Source organism: Pholis gunnellus (assembly GCF_910591455.1).
Source record: "Pholis gunnellus genome assembly, chromosome: 20".
NCBI lineage: Eukaryota > Metazoa > Chordata > Actinopteri > Perciformes > Pholidae > Pholis > Pholis gunnellus.
Genome location: NC_136547.1, coordinates 19,385,729 through 19,409,198, shown reverse-complemented (window position 1 = coordinate 19,409,198; position 23,470 = coordinate 19,385,729). Strand labels below are relative to the sequence as shown.

Sequence of the window (23,470 nt, the reverse complement as noted above, 5' to 3'; positions counted from 1 at the left end):
GCACTGTGTTTGAAACAGCTTGTGAGATGCTTGTGAGGCCAAAAGAAATAGTAACAAACAGACAGGAAGTAATACTTTTAAAGATCAGTGTTATTTAGATTACAACACCAGAGCAGCCTGAAGCTTGTGACAGATACTTTAAGTCCACTTCACAAAATAAAATGCACATCTATAGCTGTAGAAACATAATTAAAAAGAAACTGTAACATGATGCATAACAAATACATTTGAAAAGAAATCCACACATGTGTAGAATAAGCTGAAAACATAAGGCGTGCACACGGTTGTAGCTTCCTGTTCTCGTGCACAAAACTGCAAATTGGACATTTTCTCTCAATATGCAGATAGCTATGAACTAACATGACTATGTGACCTTTTGTCTGGATTTCTCCCTCCGTCTGCTCTGTAATACTGCACATCTGCAACTGTTTAATGAGTCTCTGTTCAAAGTCAGATACTTGGCCAGTACTGTGTCCAGTATGTTGCACTGGAGTCTCCCCAACACACGTGAATGTGCACAAACAGTCCTCTAACTCTGGAGCTTCCAGAGGATCATCTGTCTGTCCTCTCCACCCGTGATCACTGTGGAGCACAGCTCACTCATCCACATGGCCGTGACGGCGCCTGTGCAAAAGAAAATCATTTTCATAATGAACATATTTTGCATCATAATAACTTACAAAACCCTGCTTCATCATATTGCAACGACGTGACGATGAAAACGGGTATTTACATGTAGTATTAGCAGCTAGAGAACTTGGTGCACTTAAAAAGCTGTTATATTGTTGCTCAGTATGACAAACTAAACGTTCACGTAGATGTTTAACCGGGTGAGATGTACCTGAATGCGCAGGGATCCTTTGGGTGACTGTGTTACTGAGCAGGTCCCACAGCAGGAGGTCTCCAGACTGTCCCCCACACAGCACCGAGTTCCCGTCCCAGCAGAAACACCTGGACCCACAGATGTTAAATCCTTTTGACTTGCAGCATCAGCCAGCACCATGAATACCACTTATTTTTAAATGGCAAACGCACACACAAGCCAAGTCAAAGGTTCTAGACTTGCTAGGAATATAAATTCTACCGCTTGCACAGCAGAACGCCAATTCAACACAACAGCATGTAGAAAACTGAAATATACCCGTTGCAGTTCACGTCCTTTGAGACATTTGAGTGAAATTGTCACAATTCACATATATATTCTGTAGTTGTGGCTGAAAATATGTTTTGTGAGGACACAGTGAGCTTTGACTACCAGTTCATCCTTGAGTTCAAGTGGACATTTGAGCAAAGTTTGAAGAAATTCCCTTCAGTTATAGTTTTAAGAATGTAGAAGCTACTTTATCTAAATACCCATCAATAAGATATCTATCTATCTATCTATCTATCTATCTATCTATCTATCTATGGCTTTCTAGGGTCCTTCAACTGCTGTAACCTCTTGGTTTGGGTTGTTCTGCAGACGGTGTGATCTTACCTCTGCTCCTCCACAGCTTTCACAGTGGAGATCACCATCCCGGTCTGGACGTCGGTGACCTTCATACACGAGTCGGCACCGACGCTGAGGACGTGTCGGCTATCTGACGAGGTAAAGATCACAGTTGATGCTTTAGTCGTGGTTTCTAGGTGACCCTGTGTTAACGGTCAATTGTTGGAGGTGCAAGTCAGCACCAATTACTGCGTTCTATACTGACCCTTCAAGACAAAAAGCCACAACGCACCACCTGAAAGGCAAGTCTCTAAGACTGAGGCTCTACTAAACTAAACAAGAACCTCACCTCGTGCTCTTTGTGTGAGGGCAGATGTTGTACTGTACACACGTAACAGTTTCACAACTAAGCAATAGAGAAAAGTGTCATACTGGCTCCGTTTGACACGTACCCGGACTGAAGGCCGTGTGGTGGATGGTTCCGGTGTGGCAGTGGACTTGCTGCAGCGTTGCGTAGCTGCCGGTGTCCCAGATGGTGACGGCCCCGTCTTTACAGCCAGAAACCAGCAGAGTCCCCGCTGGATTCAGACCAATGGTGTTCACCTGTACGCGGGTGTGAGAGAGATTACAGAGGGAAAACTCCCAACACGTTCAAACTCCTCTGAATGAAATTAAAACACAGAGTTATCTTCCTCACTCACCCCGGCCTCATGCTCCAACTCAGCCAGTAACTGAAACTGGGATCTCTTGTGACTGGATGAGCTGTCAGAAGCGCACTGCCAGACCTGTGAAATGAACCAGCATCATCAACTCTTCCCTCTCAACTGAACACGCACACAACCCAGAAAAGAAACACATGCACCACATATCTCTGCAACAGTGATGCGATGCTTTCACACTCAACTTGTCCAAATGACTGATAAATTCATGGCTGGATAACAATCGAATAAACCTCATCACAGTACTTGAGTGTTTACCTTCACGGTGGAATCCCAGGACGCGGTGTACAGCCGCTCATCAAACCAACACATCTCACTGACTGCGTCGTCGTGGCCCATCAGTGTGTCCTGCCGCCGGCCGAACGGGATGGAGTAGAAATAACTAAAGGGAGGAGAATCACGTGGGTCAGTGTGTGAAGTCATGAACATCGTACTAAAAAAATCATAATTATACGTACACGTTGTTGTCCCAGGAAGAGCACACCACAGTTTTACCATCTGCCAGCATCAAACATGACGACAACGCCTGTAAAACAGCAAAAAGCGGTTTATTGTTCGGAGAGAGTTGGACGGGACCAGAGGGGACGGTGAAGTGGAAATCCAGCTGCGTACCATGTTAGAGAAGGACATGCTCCTCTGGAAGTCCTTCAACTCTTTGGAAAACATTTTCAGGGTTGTATCTGGAATAAAGAGTGATACAGATGAGTACACGTTGTCCTGCCGATGAGAAAAGAACACGACAGTCGAGGAACACACGGTTCCAATTGTAACTTTAAGTGTTGTGCTATTCCTTTAATTGCGATGACATCACTTTGCACCACTATGGTAATAGAAGAACCCCAGAGGGCCACTAGAGGCAGACGTTGCCATAATGCTGAGCACATATAAAATCTCATCACACAGTAATACTAAACTGCAGTCAGTGCCCGTATTTTGATCTTGTTTTTTTGTGCCTCTACAATAATCAATATCTCTTTGATTTATTTAAAGATATTCTTCGGACCTTGAGATGTGGAGAAAATAGCTGCTCCATCAAGAGACACGGCGATGCCCGTCACAGCCCTGCACATCCAACACAAGAACAGAACGTGTGCAGAAATATTCAGAAGAGAAACACGGAGGGGAGGATCTACTTAATGTAGCAGTCACACTAATACAATTAGCAAAGACAAGAGTGACAACAGAAAAGGTTTCATAAGTGCAATGTTTAGAAATGTGAGAAAACTCTTTTTTTCTGAACTGGAGGAAGTAGTCCCACCCACAGCTGCCCCCCCCCCCCTACAAACATCCTCACAACATATTTTAATAAGTTACTCTTTTCTGCAGCTGCCTGCCGCCTTCTAGCTTTACTTGCACTTCCTCATATTTGAACCGGAGCTGCTTTCACTTCAGTTATAATCTGGACTCGCGATGCAGCTACACCCTGTACTCTGTCGTTACTGCAGCCTCCTGACTTACTCTTTATGGATCTTGTGGCTGGAGATGGGTTTCAGATTTCCGATGTTGGCCCAGGCTAACTTCCTGCTCTCCTCGGTCAGGTCCTCGAAGGACGAGTCCTCACTCTGAGAGGCTGCAGTGAGGACACATGGAGAATGAAAATGCATCACTGGAAATTAAATAAATCAGCAGTTATGGGCAGATTATTAAATTATTTCTTACCGGTAAAGAAATTATCAGTTGACAAATAATCAGTTTGGACTCATTTTTGTTCATAAACTGAGAGCCGAAGAAATATTTCATAGATTGTAAACACACCCAGCTTCACATTACTGTAAACTGTCAATACAAATCACATCCCAAACTGCACACAGCGAGAGCTCCATTCACAGAAAACTCAGCCCACTGGCCATTGGTTGGTCAGCATGACTGTGCAGTTTACTAATATTATAACGTGACCTTACATTTGAAAGTTTCAGATTGTTGCTTTAATTCTTTTTTTACTGTGTGTTTCTGAAAGTCTACCTGGAGACAGGTCGCTGACTGGCGAGTTGCTGCTGGGGCTTCGGGTTATGTTCTGAAACCTCGGCGTGATCCTCTGAGGGTGAGGGATGGTGAACAGCTGTTTGGGCGTCTGGCCGAACTCCAGGATCTGTGTCAGCATGGCGATCCTCTGGTCAGGGTCCTCGATGCTTTACGGAGAATTGGAAAGTTAGTTCCATGGTGTAGTGGTCACTATCTTTAAAAAGATTTCCTTTAATACCTGTCGCAGTCGATGCCTCCTTCGTAGGTCAGCGGGTGAAACACTGAAAGACAATGACATAAATATGAGTCTTTGTCCGGCTTTGGTGGGTTAGATGTTGGTGAACGGCTGCTGTATTTTACCATTATGGGCTGCGAGAGCTTCACTGCCTCTCTGTTTGAAGCCAAACACCAGGTCGATCCACTCATGGAGGTGCTCCGACACATACTGACTCTCCAGTGCGGTCCGGTGCTTCTGAAGGAAATCACTGGTGTCTGGAGTCGTGACAAACAAGACACAGTAAATATGAAGCAGCACAGACTGAAAACAAACCAGAGTTTACATGCATATCATAGTTCACCTGAGGCCCATTGTGGGAGAACAACATCCCCCACTAAGCTTCCGTTCTGCCTTCTGCCCAAACCGAGTCTCAGTTTGTTCTCCAGGAAGCTGCAGTCATTCCCATAGAACTCTGGAATCAACTGCATTACAGGGAAGTACAGACGAGGCAGACAAGTCATGAAGCACGATCTTGGGACAGAAACCATATCAACACTGACACGAGGAGATACAGGAGCGTTGTACAAACTGCCATAGATCAGAATGCCATTTTCACAACTGTGTCAAAACGTAATGATTGAACAGGAGAAACACACACACTGGGTTTATCACGACATGCACAAAGTGTCTGTGATTCGGCCGTATCGATGGGGCAAAACCTTCACTTCTAGCGTCTAACGGACATAAAGTACAGTCGAGTCATATTTTACCTCTTTGAAGTCAGTCGCCCCCTCTAAGCAGTTCTTCCATGTATCACCTATGCTGTAAGAAATCAATGCAGGTCAATAAATACCAACGTGTGAAACCTTTATTTCAAGCTAAAAATACTACATTTAATTTATAATCATTTATGAACGTGTTATCATTGAAAGATTTCATATAAATATGTATGTATTATCAGTTGTCCCCCCCATAACATCCTTAAACTGTGTCAAGAAATATTTTCATTATTTATGATATTTTTGTCCCTCGAGTAAAATCTGCGTTGCACTGCTGATTTCATGGTTTATCAGATTTGAAGCAGAAAATAACGTACCTGTTAAACATGCGATCTGCGTGGTCATAGCGGCCATTCTGCAGACACAGCATGTGCTCTGGAGCTGCAGGGGAAAGACAGTAAAGCACGGACAAATTATCAGCTTCATTTTTCATTAAAAGTAAAAGATGGCAGCTACACATCATCAGACTCCAAGACCCAGAATACATCTGCAATAGAAATGACCGAACCTTGTATTGGTGTAATCAGACTCTAGATTGCTGTTGTGAAACCAAGAAAAGGCTGTTTGACTTATTAGCTGTATTTAAAGTTGTGCTTGTTTTGGTCTACATGGTGCGTCTTCAGGCTAAAACTATGACCGACATACTGATTATAATGAGGCTGCAAGAGGAATAATATTACCTCTAGTATTACATCTAAAACATGTTCATGGTGGAGTTTTTGAAGGCGAATTGCACTGAGCTTCCATACATGCTGTAGCTGGAATGACCACGTGTGTCACATACCGACTCTGACCAGGTAGAAGAGGACGTAGCCCGGAGAGGAGTAGTGGCTGCCGTACATGAAGCGAGGTTCAGGCATGCCTCTGTAGCGAGCCTGTGAACAGAAAGAGTGTGTAGCAAAACACTCCGCTACAGATATATATATATATATATATATATATATGGTATACAGTAGGTTACATGTCTCACCAGCAGCCGGTCTAGTCGCTCTTTGTTTAGGGCTCCCACAGGCTTGTTCAGGTCCCTGAATGTGGCAGCATTTGTCAAATCTGGAAAATAGAAGAAGAAGAAGAAGTCCTGACTATTATGCTACTGGTGCATGTTTGATATGGCTGATTATAGCAATATCAGTAATGTGTGTGTGTGTGTGTGTGTGTATTTCTTTTCTGTTGACTCACCCAACCGCACGCTGGTGTAGTCGGCGATGACCCAGGGGAAGACGGGGTACTGGGAGAGGTTGTTGCAGCTCCGGTCAGCCAGGTTGTTGAGGTGAAGGAGGTACTGGTAGTTGCTCAGGTGGCCGCGCTGCCACTGCAGCATGTAGCTCTCTGCCGTGTGCTCGGTCACATGGTTCTCTGAGCAAGACGGAAGAAACCGGCAAAGCTCAGTTAGCCATGTGTTATGGGGCTTCACATGGCAATATTCTGGATAAATGCTGAAAGCTGATACACATTTAGGCCATCAAGGGACCGTAAGACGTCCTCTGAAAGCCTGGTTACATCATTGTTACAGAGTTTTTAGTGACCTTTTTGCGGGCCAGTAACTTACATTCATAATACTTCATCTTCAATATTGATGACCTTCTTGTTTTTAAGATTGTTTGAGGCACAGATTCACTAGTGGATTTGAGTTTTTCTCACCCAGGAACGTAGCAATGTAATAGTAGATTTCATCTCTATCGGCCGTCTTGTAAAACTTCAGGTAGACGTCAGAGCAGAAATCATTCTCTGTACAGAACACCTCCAGACCCTGGGCGAGGAGAGACATGCACACACACACACATGGGCATTTGAAATGATTCTTATTGACCACATTGTTATCTATTTACTTGCTCTGGCTGGTTGCACTCACCAGAGGCCTGAGTCCATGCCGTCTTTTGTAGATTCTCCTGACTCTGTGGAGTTCGATTTGAATGACCTGTTCCTGAAACGACACGTCACAGAAACACGATATTAGCACCTCAGCTCGATAACGGGAACAGAACATGTCCTCTCAGATGTGTGGCGGCTCACCGGATATCCATTGAGAGGCTGGAAGTAGAGGCTTTCATCCGTTATGCAGACGTGGCCGGGATTGGACACCAGAGGCATGACCATCTCCACTGCGCACTCCATGTGAGGCTTCTCAGCAACACTCTGAAAGCTTTACATCGGAATCCCACCGTTGTCTTATTTAGCTGCATATTAACACTACGACAGTAACTGTTTTAATCAGCGGAACAGACGGTGAAACGTGAACCAAAGCGCTGAAGGCCACATACCAGTTTTTGTCAAAAGACGACCTCGCCAGTCGTGATTGTAAATTGGCTGCAATCTAGAAATATACAAGAACCGTACGTTTGATCGTGCACGACTATATGATAGTTACCAACAACTAACAAAGATCGTGCATAGCAGGAAGTTAGATTATGTGAATTCAAGTTTAAAAAAGCACAATGGATCATTCGAGCTGATTTCCCATCATCATTCAGACTTTAGGTGCCCACTGTGCGCCTGAACTTTAATAATCGGTTGACTCACCATTGCAGTCTGGTCTCCGAGCTTTTCGAGACAGGACGCTCTGTGGAGCTGCAAAATTCACCAGAGTCCAAATGAGCAGAGCAACACTAACGCACACCACAGCAGCACATGCCCAACGAGTGAAGCATTACATTACATTACAGTCGTTTAGCAGACGCTTTTATCCAAAGCACAATCTAACCGTTATCAAAATACTCCAATACACCGATTCCCATGACTCGGAGGTAGTGGTGGACGTACTGTTTGTGAGCAGCTACGTACCTGAAGTAATGTTTGAACGACATCTTCGGTTTTACTCCAACCTTCCAACTGGAAAGTCACTTTATTTGGCCCCTGCAAAGGTGATGAGATACGTTTAAATGTTTCATTTGAAGAAATTAGTTCTCTGCACAACTTCTTCTAACTTTTTGTTTTGGTTGAATGTTTCTGTGCGGCTTCAACCAATTCATCACAGATCTTAATGTTGACACGATTACGTAATAGCTGAAACTTTACTGTTTCAGTGTGGGAATTAGCACGACAACAGGACTCAAGCACAGAAGACCCAACATTGTACTCAAACAGGACTCGTGGAAAACACTGCAGCAACGTCTCCGAGTGGTTCAAATCCACATTTTGATTTTATTTGAGGCTGCGACAACTCAAGTGTTTCAAGTGTAACTGACTGTATTTCACACACTATTTAACTGACCGTCCACATGTTTTCAAACAGAGAAAATGAAATATATATATATATATATATAAATATGTATATAAGTGCACAGACTTGCAGAAACAGATCTTCATACTACAGAGAAAGACATAAAGAGCACAGTCCAGGTGTAACAGGTAACACTCATATATATATATATATATGAGAGGACGTCCGTGGAGCTTTAGTTCACTCACCCTTTCATTCCTGTACGGTGCTATGACATTACTCTCTTTGATGTAAATAACCTGAAATTACAGTGAAAATGAAACGTTTGAAAAGATGTCAAGACAAATAATGAGCAGCTGTAACAATTAAAGGTAATAACTGTGGACAAACAACAAACTATTAGCACAACGAGGAGTGATGCATCTTTGAAGATCAATATATTTAATGATGACTCACCTGTACACATAAAATAGAGATGGCCGACGGCCTCGGTCTATGAAGAAAAAACAAACACGTTAACATACCAAAAACTCACCGTTCAACACTTTATTTAAATGACTTTCTGCAAACTGCAACAGACAAATGTGACTCATTCTGTCTCAACATTCGCAGACCAAACCAGACCAGTTTGACAAACTGAACAAACATCAGCGTGTGAGCCGAGCTCCAGATGAAAACATGCTCACTCATTGAAGGGGTTGTTCTCTCTGTCCACAAACTCAATCTTCTTACAGTCTCGAAGAGGAATCTGCAGAAACAAGAGATAAATAATAATGATGTGTCATGATTCAGAAAGGCCCGGTCACTAAATCACACAATGCACAATAGAGCAGCCGTGCAAAACATGCAAAACATGAAACAGAACGTAGTGTTGACACTACTGGCTGTAATATATAGAGAGCGTGCACATGTATCACGAGTTCTTATATCTTCAGTTTGTAAGATAATATTATTGGAAGATGGTTTCCAATTCATGGCCACTTAAAACATTAAAACAAACCTTTAAAATGGGCTCTTCAGGATCCTCTGGATCAAAGATGACGGATCTGGAACAGACCTTGAACGAGCCTCTGACTTTTCTGGAAGGAAGATAGCTAGCATTAGCTCGTTAGCACTGTCTAGTTAAATATAACCACGACACTATAAAGACTGTAATAAAGAATAAAACAAACATGGATTATTATTGTGCGTAACAAGGAAACATATATAATATAAAGCAATACTTAAAAATGTAGAAAAGTATGCATGGAATCTAGCATGGAAGCACAACGTGTAAAACACAGTGTGCTGACTGGTAGAAACCAGCAGAATTATACTAACGACACAAAGTAAACAGGCAAAAGACACTAATATCACAGTAAAGTTAATATCTGTCAGTGGAAAACACAGCTTTTCACATGAATCTGTCCATTCTCCTTATTGTGCACACATCCCACCTGCTTTGACAGGACAATACAACTAAACTATCTAAATAATCTTATTCTGAAAGGCTTAGTTTGCTTAAGCCTTCTTAACAGGATACAAGGATGTTTGAACAGCTGCCGCACGTTTTAAAGGCTTTGACTAAATACCAGTACCTGCAAAACCCTCATACGTACAATACAAGTGCTTTAATTAAGCAAATCCACATTTACAACTCATTGGGTCTTTCGCACTATTGAGTTCTGGCTGAGGTCACAACATGGTGATCAGGAGTATTACATAATATGACAAATAAATTACAAAACAATCACTGCTGACCCAAGCAGACAATTCACAGAGAAACCACATTCATATACACTATATATATATACACACATACTGTATATACACACACATTCATATACTGTATGTCACATACCTCTCCTTTTTCGAGCTGGCTGTCACATGGTATGCCGTGTGCTGTTCAAAATAATATTCCTCTAAATCCAGCAACAGGAGAGAAAATCTAGAAGAAACCAACAACAACAGAGGAGAGTGAGCGTCTCTGGTTGTGCTGTTTTCAGGATTGCACTGTTGTTATAGGAGTGCAACACTAAATCTGTGGAGTAAGTTTGAGTCTATCAGTAATTTGGTTTTTACAGCTTTAAACCATATTTGAACCCACATATGATCCGTTGAAAAACACACAAACTGTACATTTGCATTCATTCAGACTACTTTTAACTTCTGCGTGTTAATTTACCTCAAATGATCTGAATAAAAAATAATGTATTTAATTAATTGTAAATACCAAAGTCCAGGAAGCCAAAAGATAACTGTTGGGATGAAGTGCTTCTCTGATGCCACTGGACGTGGCGTTTCTAGATATTGGGACAACATTTCCCATAAAGCTTTTAGCTTCATGTACTTCCTGCTCATCCCTACTGGCTACATGCTCACTTCCTTCATTTACATAACTGCATCCCCAGCTGGAACTTTCTCAAGAATAACATCAGAAGCACATTGTAAACTAAAGTGAGTGGATGTTAACTGCTGATATATTTAGACTATAAATGACTAACAAACCAGTAATGAAAAGATATTTTAGAGCCCTGTGAAATGTCAGCAGATGAAAGTGAAAAGAAGCAAACACATCATTCTGCAGAGGAGAAGAGCTTGTGATGCGTGTTGTTGGCAAGTGCAAAGTGAGCATGCACGTTGGTCTGAATTATGAGAATAAAACTCATTAATCAGTGTCTTCTAAACTAATCTGTGTCCTTTCTCTGTGCTCTCCTATGATGCACTTTGCGACAGAGCTCTGTGGGGACACTCATACCAGTTGGACACAATGTTGCTGTTCCTGTCTCGAGGTCTCGAGAGTGTTTTCTTTAAGGTTAAAGAAGATCATACGAGGATTCTAAAAATAGGTTCTATGAGTTCAAACGGAGACATTGGACATTTCCTTTGGCTACTTCATCGCTTCTTCACTACTGGCACACAGCCACAGACTAAAACTCCTGCTGCTCACCGAGGACACTCGTCGTGTCTTCGGTAACAAGGGTGCAACCACACAGCTGACAGTGGAGCTCTCATTAGCGGAGTGGCCCAGAGTCTGACGTTGCACTGTAATACGACTCATCCACACAGTCTGCTGCTGCTGATGCTGCTAAGGAGCTCGTGCTGGACCCACAGAATGACCCCCCCCCCCCCCCCCCCCCCCCGTATCTGCAGTAGTGTTGTGTTAACGATAAGATAAGCGGCACACACCTTGCTTTAGTTCGCTCTTGCGTCTTTAAAAAAGCCATGACTTCACACCATTCTCGTAGGAGCTGAACGCCGAACAGCCACACAAGTCCGCTCACATCCCTGTAAACACGGAAACTCGCCGCCCACCACGTGACTGACTCACAGACAACTGATCCATTAACCATGTAAGAGTGAAGAGGGCTCACTCTGACTACATTTCTGGATACCATAACTACGTAACGCAATGTTGCCCAGGCTGAGGGACCCTTCATTTATCAATAACAACATTACATTACATTACATACATCAGTGCATTGACTGACTGTAATTACTAATCTAAATACAGAGAAATATTTGTATATATAGGACACATTACAGATTTTTAAGCCAAATGTGCCTGTTTTTTTCCAACTTTTTTGCATTTATTTATTCATTGATCTTTTTTTTAGGTGTTTATTTATTTACTTTTTGAGATATTTAATTACACAATTTTAGTGCAAAATTATGCCAAAGAGGAAAGCTACTCCTTAAAGAGGCACTCGAGTGATTTATGGCACTTCTGTGAAGTTAAGGCACTCAGAGGGGCAGATCCATAAAGAACGGTTTCAATGAATGCAGCAGACATTTGTTTTACTTCTGAGAGGATAAAGTTCCAGAGTTTCTCTTTCTGACTCAGGGCTGCAACTAACGAGTATTACCGTCGATTCATCTGACAAAGTTTATATTTCTCTGAAATGTCAGAAAAACAGTGTAGCTACAATGTTTGTTATAATTTTCCTTAAAATAAATAGTTTTGTCCATATTACAAGCTTCACATACATAATATTTATGTGAAGAATTTTACTTTAATTATTTTTGTCAATTACATTTTTTTTAATTTGATTTACTGTCTTTCTATTTTCAAATGTATTTTAGTACTTTGTGTATGTTAGTGTATGAAATGTACTATAGAAATAAAGTTGATTCGTATAATTACATTCAAATGTATATACAATCAATATATAACAAATCCTCATGCATATCTGCATGAAAAATTGCTCAAACTTAATCAATCAAGCTATCAAGCTAGCTGTCGACGAATTTTCTGTCAATCTACTTTTAGACGAATCGAAGCTGAATCATTTGTATCACTACTCACACGTAATGTTCTTTATTATTTGTATATATTCTATACTTATTCATTGCAGATTACCCTGCAGAGAAACGACAAAAAGCCGCCTTCGTGAAGCAGCGTGACTCACATTCGGGACCAGTGAACGATCTTCCCCGAACATAGACGATCTTTGTCTCACAGCGTCTTGACGTGTCATCGCAGTGAGAGAAGTTTCCGATCTTGAAATGTCTCTAGTTTTGACACAGAGTTCGTGTATTGACGCTGAATAAAAGTATTGTTCGTTGTTAGGAATCATGTCCCTGCTGCAGTGCGCCGGAGGTCAACATGCAGTGGAGGAGACACATCACTGGCCTCGCTTTCACTTTTGTATTCGTTGTATCATATTTCACGAATAAGGTGAGTTTAAGTCGGATGTGGTTTTTGTCTAAACTCCAATTAAAAGTACATAATTTCTCGCAAAGTAAAAAAAAGTGACTTTTATGCATCGATTTAATTTATAACCGGCACACTGGATCTTTGTTGTTATTATTTCGCAGCATAAGCAATTGACAGCAAGGCTTTACATTCTTATCTAGTGTGGAGAACGTGACTTATCTCTGTGAAACCTGCAGAAAACTGCAATGTAACCCTCATCGTCCGCAATAACCGTGAAGTGATCGTCATTCAAGACGTCTTCTCGGTCTGCTGTAACTAATCAAGCATGAACACAAGCAACTACCAACCACTGACTATTAACACACGCTCAACCTCAATGTTGGCACAAAACAATAGAAAAGTTGTAGAACAATGACATGATGTTGGATGTATAATACGCCGAATCGAAGAGTGAATGAAGAGTATTTATTTGTACCAAAATAAGTTAGACAGGGAACCACACTAGCTTATCATAAACTCATGACCTGAAGTACATATTTGTATTTCTTTCAGTTTGTCCTGTCAGTGTTGAACTTCACCTATCCAACGTTATTTCAAGGGTGAGTACAGGTTCATGCTGTGTAGGCACATTTAAAAATGCTTTAAAGGGTTCCCTGTACGATATTCAAAGAATCAATACAGCATCAAACAACTATTTTTAATTGATGAATTATGAATTTAAAAAATATATATATATATTTAAATCTAAAGCTGCATATTTCCAGATGGCAGACATTCATCGGGGCCGCCCTGCTTCTGCTCTCTGGGAAGTTTGGATGGGTGGAAATGAGCCGCATCACCAGGTACTTTAATACACTATTGGAGTAATACTACTGTGAGTGTTTTCAGCGTCTGCCAATAAGCACTTAGATGATTAAGAGCTTTGTCTGATCTGTTGTGTCACAGGTCTGCAGCTCTTTCCTGGCTTCCAGGCTCCCTCCTCTTCGTGGGAAACATATACGCTGGATCCAGGGCCTTATCGCGCATAGTACGCCATATATCCTATATTCACATTTAGACGCAGCAGGTCTTCAAATGCACTCATTCTAAATCATCTAGTAGGTTGTTGCCATGCTCAGCATTTACAGATATATATATCTAAAAGTCCTTGTTTTTCTTTTTCTGTAGGACATTCCTTTTTTCTTCACTCTTCAGAATTCCTCACACGTTGTTAGTTATATAATCTTGAAGGTTGTCAATAGACACGAGAAGACACCATGGCTGAAATTAATCAGGTTTGTGCTTTCTTTCCCGTTTTTCCTTCACCTGAACTGTACGTTTTATCTGTAAGCATTTACTGCAATGTTTCATATGGCAAGCACACAAAAAGCTGCAGAAAACGGGACAGCACGAGGGAACACGCCGCATTACAGTTTTCCCATGAAAGGAGAGTAATTGCTTAGTGGTAATAATGATGTTATTACCATAAAGCACTTTTTCTAGCAAGATTCTTCAAAACTCAAAGATGAAGTATTCCCTTTCACATGACTGCATCTTTAAATATGCTTCTCTTCGTAGCATGTGCTTCATGCTGCTCTCAGCCATCAACCTCCCCCGTCATGATCCTCAGGTAATAATTCATCATCATCAAACTGGGTATTACTTATTACAACACCATCATTTTACCAATCAAAACCCTCTGCTCGTGTTTACACGTTTGCTTACTCTGCAGTTCGACTACAGCGGTTACCTTTGGGCTGTTGGCCATCTGCTCTGTGTGGGTAGGTCTGAGAATGTGCTTCACTGTTAACTGCAACAGCTCCGGAGTCACATAATGAGAATAATAGCAGCTCGAAGGTTTGAGCCTTGATGAACGCCATGGAGTAGATAAATTGGAAGAATGGTAATAATCAGTAGAGGCTGAGAGCGTAACGACGTCGTGTGCTCTTTCAGGTGCATACAGGGCGTTTAAAGGTCACCACAAATCCAGTAATTTGAGGTAAGTGGAAGCACAATGACGGAAAATATCAGTAAACATAAACACTTTGCTTGAAACTGTGTTTCTTATCTGTGCCAATGTGTTCCTCATCCAACACAAAGTGACGTTTTCTCTGCTGATGGAACCAAATGAGGAAATACTTCACACACTTAACTCTTTTTGTGACGTTTTCCCCGCAGTGACCTTGAACAACATTGCATCAACTACGTGTTCAGGTAAGAAGAATAAGTTCTTAATAACTGGATTCTGTGCATAATAAGCACAAGTTAAAGATGGAAGGTTTTACCATGTCGTAAATGATGAAACAATAATAATGATTCCTCAATAGACCTATATTCATGTCCTACTTCTTTTACTGCAGAGAGGCTGTAGTGACGTATCAAACACTAAAGTGCAGCTTCAGGTATTTCTCTTGCTAATTTGAGCCTCTTCTGCCGTTACATAACAGCGTGCTGCTGCTGGCCATCGCAGCTCACCCAACAGGTATGAAAGACCCCGAGCACATTTCTCATGGCGACAAAAGTTGGAACAACCCAACGAGGAGGTTTTTACGGTCTACATGTGTAAACAGATCTTTGTCCCTCCAACAGGTGACCTCACGGGTGCCTTGGAGTTCCCCTCCCTTCAGTCGTACACATTTCACTGCGGTTGCTGTGCCAGGTGAGACATTTCAGTCCATGCACACGTGGTAGTTGTTGTGAGCGCTGTATAATGAGTAGAGCTACTTAAATAGTACCTGTGAACATTGGCTGTGCCAAATAATCTTCTAGGTCAATGTGAGAAGCAGCACTAGTAGCGAATACATCATACGGTGCTGAAATAGAACATGCTGTAGGTAGCAGCTGACATGTCAGACTTGTGGGATAGCAGATTTATATGTGGAGGCCCACAGATATAGTTAAGTAGAGCTGTGTTAGAACGTTCTAGTAACATGTTTCAGTATCAACAATTATCCGTGACGCTCCTTTTCAAATGATGGGTATTTGTAATGAGGGAACAGATATTTGACCGTCTTGTTTTCAGCATAACTCGCCTCCGTCTCGCTCCACAGTGCACTGCTGGGGTTTCTGTTGCTGCTGGCGACAGTCAAACTAAAAAGCGGATTGTCTCTGGAGCACTTTGGGGTCTGGATCTTCTTGTCCAAGGTGATTATACATCAAATGGTTTTCTTTGTTATCCAATTTAGGTTTAACAGTATTTCATGGTTGAATTATTAACATGGTGCACTTTGACCTCCTTCCAGATCACCGCCATGTCTCTCTCCCCGTTCATCTTCTACACGGACATGAACGCTTCATCTCTTATTTGGTAAGTGATCCCCGGCACTGAGACGTGTAGGATCGGTTATTATCAAACCGTGAATGACTTCTACTGTTTTCTTTCCCTCCGTTTGGTTGCAGTGTGGTCACCAGTCATGTGGGCGAGGCCCTGCTGGTGTACTCTCACAGAGACTCTCAGCTGGGATGACGTCGTCGCAGCTCTCCGGATTTAACCCACAGCTAAAAGAGATTCTTTTTACCTGGAAAATGTATTTTATTGTTGCGCTGACAATCTGACCAAATAAAGTTAGATTTGTAAACATCGTACCTGCTGTCATTACGCAACCCACAGTGACATTTGTCATCCTGTTAAATCTCCCTGAATGAGGCGCTGCAGCAGCTGATGAAGTAAAGCAGAGGTCATTTACTCCATAGACAGTTATTTTTATTTATCTAAACTCACTCACAATCTAGAAGATCTTACCTAAACACAAAGCAGTCAAACAGTCTCCACATACATGAAGAACATGGACTTTATAGACATGAACCTGAGGTCAACAGTCTTAACGAGGCTTAAAACAGAGATTCATTGTACACACAGTGCAGCTTAAGCCTGCTCTTTATAAACTGTCAATGGGCCATTTCAAACAGCTCTTCTATATCAAAGAAACACTTTCTTTAGCTCTCCTGCTGGTTTTGCTTCGGGGAGAATAAAGCACTGAATGGTTGTCGTCTCCGAGTCCGTGCCTGAGGATTCTTCTCTTCGTTGATGTAACCTAGAGGGAAACGATATCCCGTGAATGTGACATCATTCCGGGATGCTGATAACACTGTGACCACATTGTTAGGATGACGGTTAAATGATCCCTGAAGGTGTTCAAATGTTCTGCTCATGCTTTACCAGCCACGTTAAAGGGACGGTTTAAAAGAATCGGTTCATTACCTCTTTCAATGCATGTCTGAGTCGACGGGAAGCCAACTTCCCAGAAGTTTTCAGGAGTACTAGGAGGAATATATAAAAACCGGTGCCTCGAGCACGCTGATAACTTCTTCTGCTTTGCGTCTTCTGGGAGATGGTCGTAATACTGTTTGAAATAAACCATAATGAAAACAGGCTCAGCCATGAAACGTGTCAACTGTTTCTCGGGTTTGCGATCTAAATACTTACAATTTCACATTCCTTGCAGGTAGCGCCCTTCAGTTTCCGTCTCTCGTCTTTCTTGCGAACCACGGCCACGTGTGCGAACGTTGGACGTCTAACCCAAACGGACAACATGTAGATTGAAGGAAATTGACAACGTCTGTGAGACTGGAAAGATTTTTCTGCATAAAATATCCCAAAAGATGACAACGTTGACCCCAAAGCTCCTCCCCGTACGGCTGGCGGGGTGTTTCTCACCGTGCCTTGTGCCCGTAGCTTCCTCTCATCGTGTTTTCATGAGGATCTTGTTGATCTTGAGATTAAAACGAGGGCATGAGCACAAGTTAAATTCATGAAGCGACATCCGATGTCAAACGACATGATGACAAACACGGTTGAGCTCAATCTAAAAGCCTACCGTCGTCCTCTTCTCCTGCTTCTTCTTCTTCTTCTTCGTCACCACACGGCTGGCTCTGGCCCAAGGCTGAATTGCTGCATGACTTGTACTCCCCGTAAGCTGTCGTGTCAAACATCACGTCCAAACTGTCGTTCGCCTTCTCTCCCAGTCCTAGAGAAGCAGACAGATGAGACCTATCCGCTGGTGCAGAACCACAAACGTAAATCAAAACGTTGTTCTTCTAAAAGTTGTCGCTTGTATTCACCAGACACACTGTCCCGTCTGTCCCGACACTGGAGGAGGCTGTGGCTGACCCAAGTGCGGTCGGAATCTACTAATTCTCCATGACACTCTTCTTCTTCTTCTTCTTCCTTTTGCTAAAATATAAACAGTGATACAGATTAACAGCCTGGTGTAAGAGAAAACCATCCATCCAATACATCCATATGAACACACCCAAAGATTTGAGATTGGAGGATTTTCATGTTCACTTAAAAATCACGACATACTTCAAATCACAGAACCGTGTCGTGAACAGAAACAGTGGTCACAGGTGGACACACTGTCCAACCGGCTTGATATTTGCTCAATGAAACAAGTCAAAAAATAAAGCTAAAACAAGACACAGGAGCCCAGCGACTGTTGTACATCAGGTCATGTGACTTTACCTCGTCTCCTCTCCCCTCACTGTCGAACATGGACAGGGCGAGCGCAGGGTCGACGCTCCACATGGGCTCCACTTTGAGCCTCGTTCCAGCTGGGAAAGCAAGAGTTCGTACGCTCACATTCAATTCAATGGATGATGAAGAAACAACTTGAAATTGTACAAACGTACAAAAGCTCACCATCCTTTCCTTTGTGTCGGTCACGTGAGGCGTCCAGATCCTGCCGGGGGGGGGTTGCTTTCTTCCCGACGCTGTGCTCGTTTGCTTCTCTGTCGTACGGCTTCTTGAACGCAGGACTTATAGAGGACACATCGGGCCTTTGGTTGGAAGTCCTAGTTTGTGCCGACTGATCCTGTTAAATGTTAAAAAGAGTCAAGTGACCTTTGAAAACCACACGGAGGAATTAAATCCTAATTACCATGCTCATATATATATTATTGGCACTTCTATTGGACACATCTCTCACCTTGACGTCCACCAGCCACTTCTTCAGGCCTCGACTGCTGAAAGGCGTGGAGCTTTGTTTGGTCCGTTCAGGTTGTACGTGTTTGCCTTCCTTCTGTTCGTCCACCCCTTCCTGGATTCCTTGTTTGTCCTCCTCTTGCACCTCCGGCTCACTTTCCTCCTTCTTCCGTTTGGCTTTGTTAGTGGAGCCGTCCTCTGAGAACCGTTTGGCACTTTGGAGAAGCGAAGGTGACTTTTCTGCGGTCGTGTCTTGACCGTGGAACAGTGTTGATAAAGAGGATGAGCGGTACGGCCTGAAGGGAAACACATAGGATGATTGGAATGTTTTGTTTTGGATGGGAGGAATGCGGGAAATTGGAGTAAACCTTGAAAGCATGTTGGTATTGTACTGTAGTTTAGCAGCATTGCTGTCTGCCACCGTGTCTTTCTGAGTCTGAAATGATAACTCATGATACTGTCCAGCATAAAGAACTTTATTCATCCTTACTTTAAACGAAAGCCATGCTTCCAGGAACATTTTGAGCGGCTCTGCTGACCGGCCGTCGTCTCAGTCTTCTGAGAAAAGACAAAAAGGAAATTACAGACACAATCTAAAGAGCCTACCATGTATATTAGGATGTTAGGCACTAGGATTTTACCATTTGCTAATTAGCATTAAAAGAGAACAGCTGTTGTGGGTGTGATTGATTTTAGACACACACACAATCTCTCTAACAGACGTCAGCATGAAGCCTTCCTACCGTGTGAGGCTCGCCAATAAGTTCAAGGCCACAGGTTTCTGCTATCGCTTCTTCCAGGTTTAGATTCACATTATCTGAACAGAGACAGAGACCCAGAAACACCGTTAACCATCTCACAGAAACATTTCCATCTTCTTCAAACTAAAAACTCCCAAGAAGTATCATCATGTCTCCCGTCCCTGCCGATCTAAGATGCTTCATATCAGTTTTCATCAGTCAGTCCTCCAACTAGAGATTAACGCTTGAATCTGCAGCAACGCCTGTTTCTATGCAGCCCCACCGTGTGAATTAGGCTGACAGGACGGGTGTGCATGTAGAGATAAATGTTGCCCAGTGCTCATCTAGTGCTTCGAGTTATAGACACGTTCTAAAGAAAGGAAATATGGTTTCCAATTCCTGTTCTCTTAGAAACTAGAAGTAGTCTTGAAGTCATACTTAAGATTTGGGATGTGTCCAATTCACACGTGTTGGGTACGAGCACTTGTGTTCTTCCAGGATTCTTTGTAGCGTCAACAGGCTCCTCATCCAGAACTTGAAAAACAGAACCAGACCCGTTAGAAGACTTGGTGCATGCAGACATGTGGATCAGAGGACAGTTTCTTTAAAGGCCGACTGACCGCTGAAGAGCGACATGTTTGGTAGAGGCGTCTCTGCGTAACGAACGTGCTTCATTTTGTTGATATCTTTTCGTTTCTTCAGTTTGTTTGCGGCGGGCAGCGAGCTCGTCAGGATCGGCGAGTCTGGGATGATGCCGTCTTCTTGTTCCGAGGATGAGGCCTGCTGGGGCTCTAAACTGATAAAAGAACAAGACCTGCTGTATTTAACTGGAGCTTTAAGGCCGTCCTCCCATAGAGATACATGGAGGACACTTGAAACCGCACCATTCAAAGCAGAAGTGAAACCACAACGATATAAAGTTGTCTTTGGGCAACTTTTACAGACAAACAGCTGATAAAATATAGAAAATTGCATGTTTTTTACAATGTCAAAGACAACATGTTGACAAAACATGACTGTAACACACTAAAGAACTTACCGAGATAGCTTTACTCTTTGCAGTTCAGCGTGTAGTTTTCTGTTTTCATCCTCGAGGCTCCCTCTTTCACTCTCTAGGGGAAAAACACCATCATGGTCAATATAAACCCGTAGTATACAGCAGTCAGTGCCATGGATTCTCATCTATGCAATCAAGACTCTGGCTGTATTTAAGAACTACAATGCTAACATTAGCTGATTAGCACTAACAACAAAGTACAGCTGAGGCTGATGGGAATGCTATTCGTACTGCACCAATTGAATTGTTGACTTGATGATGGCACTAGAGGAACTGTTGATGCATTTCCAAAGTGTTTAGGACTCATTGTCACATGAATGTGTGACCAAACTTTTGTGCCAATCCACCAAATATATACCGAGCTATTTCTCAGGTAAAATGAAAAAATGCATCCTGCTGGTGGTGCTCCAGGAAATCACCAAAAATGCACCGATTAAAATACATCTTCTAGGCACGATGAATATCTACACACAGCTTTATGGCGATCCATCCAACAGCTTTCGCGATATTTCAGTACGGAATAAAATGCTCAACCATCCAACATTGCCATCTCTACAGCAGCGCTAGCACGGCTAAAAAACGCAGGCCTGAGAAAACTTAACAGGCTTCATGTCGAGAATACCCAAACTAAGCACACGGATAACACAACAGCATGGTTCTCTGATTACTGCAAAGCTGACAAACAAGGTTATTTTCTTTGAGCAGTTAATGTATTATTCTCAAAGTGATTCAAACATTGGGACAAAGTGTTAAAGCAGAACATAGGTGTGTTTTTCTTTTTTCTACAACAGGAAGGGTGAGCAAACACAAAAAATGTGTACAAATAATGAGCAAACGTACTCTGTCTGGCGATGAGACGCACATTCTGATCCTGGTTAGTTTTTAGGTCCTCCTCTAAGATGGCACATCGATCACACTTTCCCGCACAGAGCCTGGAAACAGTGAAACAAGTTGCTGGTCTTTGTTCCACATTGTTTCTGACGTAGTCCGCCCATTGGGGATGAAGCTACCTTTCCTCCAGGCGACTGACGGCATCCTGCAGGCTTTTGTTTTGCTCCTTTAGCTGCTGGGTACGAAAGTGAAACACCTCAAGACTCTGAGCATCTCTGGAGAAAACAAATGCAATGACTGGTTAGATTATATTCAGCCATTCACAAGCTCCTAACGCCAGGGTGAAACATGTCATCATCATCATTACATCAATATACTCACAAATAACGCTCCTTCTTCAACTTGCTCACTTTTTCCTCCAGTTCTAAAACACAGCAACAGATGCCATGTTGAAGAGTGTGAAACACAATGTATCACTTTGTATCTACGTGCATTTACATCATGGATCAGTCACCTTGAAGTGCATTATGATGGCTCTCTCTGAGCTGCCTCCATACATCGTCAAAGAGGTCAGTTGTGTTGGGTGTTCCGCTGCTCGGTCCCGGGCTGCTCATCCTCCATTCACGGTTAAACACAGCCGGGCCTGCTGCTGCTGCTGTGACCTGCTGCGACCTGTCAACTTTACATGGGGGGGAAAACAATGTCACATATTTCTGTATTCATTCGTGATGTAATGTACGTTAATTTCTCAATGTGAAATACTAACTAGTACAGTATGCTACAAGCTCGGCCTATTTTAGTCCTGTCAATGTTAGCTAAGCTAACTATTGCAAATGTTTATACTGAACATGAACACTATGTGAGTAAATATCCTTCATGACGTAGACGTTGCCTATACCTGTGTCCACCGTGACGTTATTCCCTTGTTGTCCCTCTTGTGTGTTATAAAGTTAAATGAACTAATGTCACAATATATGGAGAAAAATAACTGCAAGTAACAACTGTAGGAACGTTAGCTAGCGTTAGCTAAATGTCCACTAGGACGCACTGAGAACTGAAAACACATTCATTCTAGTGTTTGCTGACTTGACCGCGGTGTTAAAGTTACACAATATAAAAACACTGAATTATTTACATTTCTCTACTATGCCCTCACGAAACATGAACGGCTTAAACGTTGTGTACTCACTACTTTGCTTTACTGTAAACACACAACAGCATCACAACACTAGCACTCCTTAGATAACGTTGAATTACACGTTAGTTAACAGCTGCCGCCTTTCAAAATGAGCAACACACCAATGAGTCAGAAAACAGATTAGTACTGTTGGCTAACATAGTACTGTAGGTTAGTACATTACGAGTATTCTCCCTGGATGGTACTCCAAAACTAAACAAAAAATCCAATTTCGCGCGCCGAAATGCATGCTGGGAAGTTTACCCCCCTCCTTCTTCTTCTTCTTCTTCTTCTTCTTCTTCTTCTTTTTCTGCTATTCTTGAATCGTCGGCGCCCTCTCCTGTTCAAACGTATTATTAACTATAAATTGTCATTCTAAAGAATTTGGGCATAATAACTATTTCATTAGTTTGATTATTTTGTTATTTGTTGTTATCGTATGTATTTTTTTTTTACACTAGGCCGGGCGCTTGTCTAGGCGAAAGGATATAGTATTAGGTAGGAGGTGAGTCAGTCAGGTGATGCACCAGGAAGGGACAGGTGTGTTTTTTTTACCAGAGCTAGAGAGAGACTGCACCAGAAACGTTTGCTTTTGATCACTATAATAAAATCAACCTAAACTGCAAATCACAACTAGACATTGGGACTTCTTGCCCGAGTTACAAACCGACTAAAATGGTGCATCAGTGGCCTTTTGATGTACGTTTTGCTTTGATGTTTTTTTCTCTATGACAAAGATCCATTTCAATAACATTTTTTACAGCATATGGACCTGATTCTGTCACAGCCGTTTACCGTACAGTAGAGCATTGAGGGCGTTTTCTTGTTCTAGCTGTACAGGATTACAGCGCCCACATTTCT

General features: G+C 42.4%; 3 protein-coding genes across 3 annotated transcripts; 1 reads left to right on the top strand and 2 right to left on the bottom strand.

Moving 5' to 3' along the window:
• Positions 1 to 68: 68 nt before the first annotated feature.
• On the bottom strand, positions 69 to 11,530 carry nsmaf (neutral sphingomyelinase (N-SMase) activation associated factor). The gene is made up of 31 exons (XM_079180974.1): positions 11,435 to 11,530; positions 10,107 to 10,193; positions 9,267 to 9,345; positions 8,953 to 9,014; positions 8,723 to 8,759; positions 8,515 to 8,565; positions 7,888 to 7,959; positions 7,627 to 7,674; positions 7,368 to 7,420; positions 7,120 to 7,249; positions 6,959 to 7,030; positions 6,748 to 6,856; positions 6,286 to 6,462; positions 6,077 to 6,156; positions 5,891 to 5,981; positions 5,424 to 5,487; positions 5,098 to 5,149; positions 4,689 to 4,809; positions 4,471 to 4,602; positions 4,349 to 4,391; positions 4,111 to 4,277; positions 3,607 to 3,718; positions 3,152 to 3,210; positions 2,761 to 2,828; positions 2,607 to 2,674; positions 2,407 to 2,530; positions 2,131 to 2,214; positions 1,882 to 2,032; positions 1,478 to 1,580; positions 842 to 951; positions 69 to 624 (listed from the first exon to the last, which is right to left on the bottom strand). Exons 1-31 carry the CDS (start codon positions 11,470 to 11,472, stop codon positions 530 to 532), a joined length of 2,739 nt encoding a protein of 912 aa, XP_079037100.1. The 5' UTR covers positions 11,473 to 11,530; the 3' UTR covers positions 69 to 529.
• Positions 11,531 to 12,736: 1,206 nt separating this feature from the next.
• tmem241 (transmembrane protein 241) lies at positions 12,737 to 16,473 on the top strand. Its single transcript, XM_079181742.1, has 14 exons — positions 12,737 to 12,923; positions 13,455 to 13,501; positions 13,667 to 13,744; positions 13,848 to 13,929; positions 14,070 to 14,176; positions 14,460 to 14,511; positions 14,614 to 14,662; positions 14,835 to 14,880; positions 15,060 to 15,095; positions 15,329 to 15,363; positions 15,471 to 15,540; positions 15,932 to 16,025; positions 16,124 to 16,188; positions 16,281 to 16,473. The coding sequence occupies exons 1-14, from the start codon at positions 12,852 to 12,854 to the stop codon at positions 16,345 to 16,347; spliced, it is 900 nt and encodes a 299-aa protein (XP_079037868.1). The 5' UTR covers positions 12,737 to 12,851; the 3' UTR covers positions 16,348 to 16,473.
• rbbp8 (retinoblastoma binding protein 8) lies at positions 16,280 to 22,093 on the bottom strand. Its single transcript, XM_079181741.1, has 18 exons — positions 21,947 to 22,093; positions 21,814 to 21,856; positions 21,612 to 21,707; positions 21,442 to 21,533; positions 20,584 to 20,656; positions 20,165 to 20,340; positions 19,983 to 20,078; positions 19,548 to 19,621; positions 19,295 to 19,362; positions 18,809 to 19,100; positions 18,523 to 18,694; positions 18,346 to 18,434; positions 17,943 to 18,054; positions 17,699 to 17,848; positions 17,539 to 17,593; positions 17,308 to 17,395; positions 17,083 to 17,224; positions 16,280 to 16,915 (listed from the first exon to the last, which is right to left on the bottom strand). Exons 1-18 carry the CDS (start codon positions 22,044 to 22,046, stop codon positions 16,818 to 16,820), a joined length of 2,016 nt encoding a protein of 671 aa, XP_079037867.1. The 5' UTR covers positions 22,047 to 22,093; the 3' UTR covers positions 16,280 to 16,817.
• Positions 22,094 to 23,470: the final 1,377 nt, after the last annotated feature.

Coding starts and splice junctions, on each gene's coding strand:
- nsmaf (XM_079180974.1), bottom strand. CDS start 11,472: ATGGCTTTTTTAAAGACGCAAGAGCGAACTAAAGCAAG. Junction 3,719..4,110: donor AGTCAGCGACCTGTCTCCAG/GTAGACTTTCAG, acceptor TCCTCACTGCAG/CCTCTCAGAGTGAGGACTCG. Junction 3,211..3,606: donor AGCCACAAGATCCATAAAGA/GTAAGTCAGGAG, acceptor TTGGATGTGCAG/GGCTGTGACGGGCATCGCCG.
- tmem241 (XM_079181742.1), top strand. CDS start 12,852: ATGCAGTGGAGGAGACACATCACTGGCCTCGCTTTCACTTTTGTATTC. Junction 13,930..14,069: donor CCAGGGCCTTATCGCGCATA/GTACGCCATATA, acceptor CTTTTTCTGTAG/GACATTCCTTTTTTCTTCAC. Junction 14,663..14,834: donor TGGCCATCTGCTCTGTGTGG/GTAGGTCTGAGA, acceptor GTGCTCTTTCAG/GTGCATACAGGGCGTTTAAA.
- rbbp8 (XM_079181741.1), bottom strand. CDS start 22,046: ATGAGCAGCCCGGGACCGAGCAGCGGAACACCCAACACAACTGACCTC. Junction 19,622..19,982: donor GGACACATCCCAAATCTTAA/GTATGACTTCAA, acceptor GTCTCTGTTCAG/ATAATGTGAATCTAAACCTG. Junction 17,594..17,698: donor AGCAGGAGAAGAGGACGACG/GTAGGCTTTTAG, acceptor TTTAATCTCAAG/ATCAACAAGATCCTCATGAA.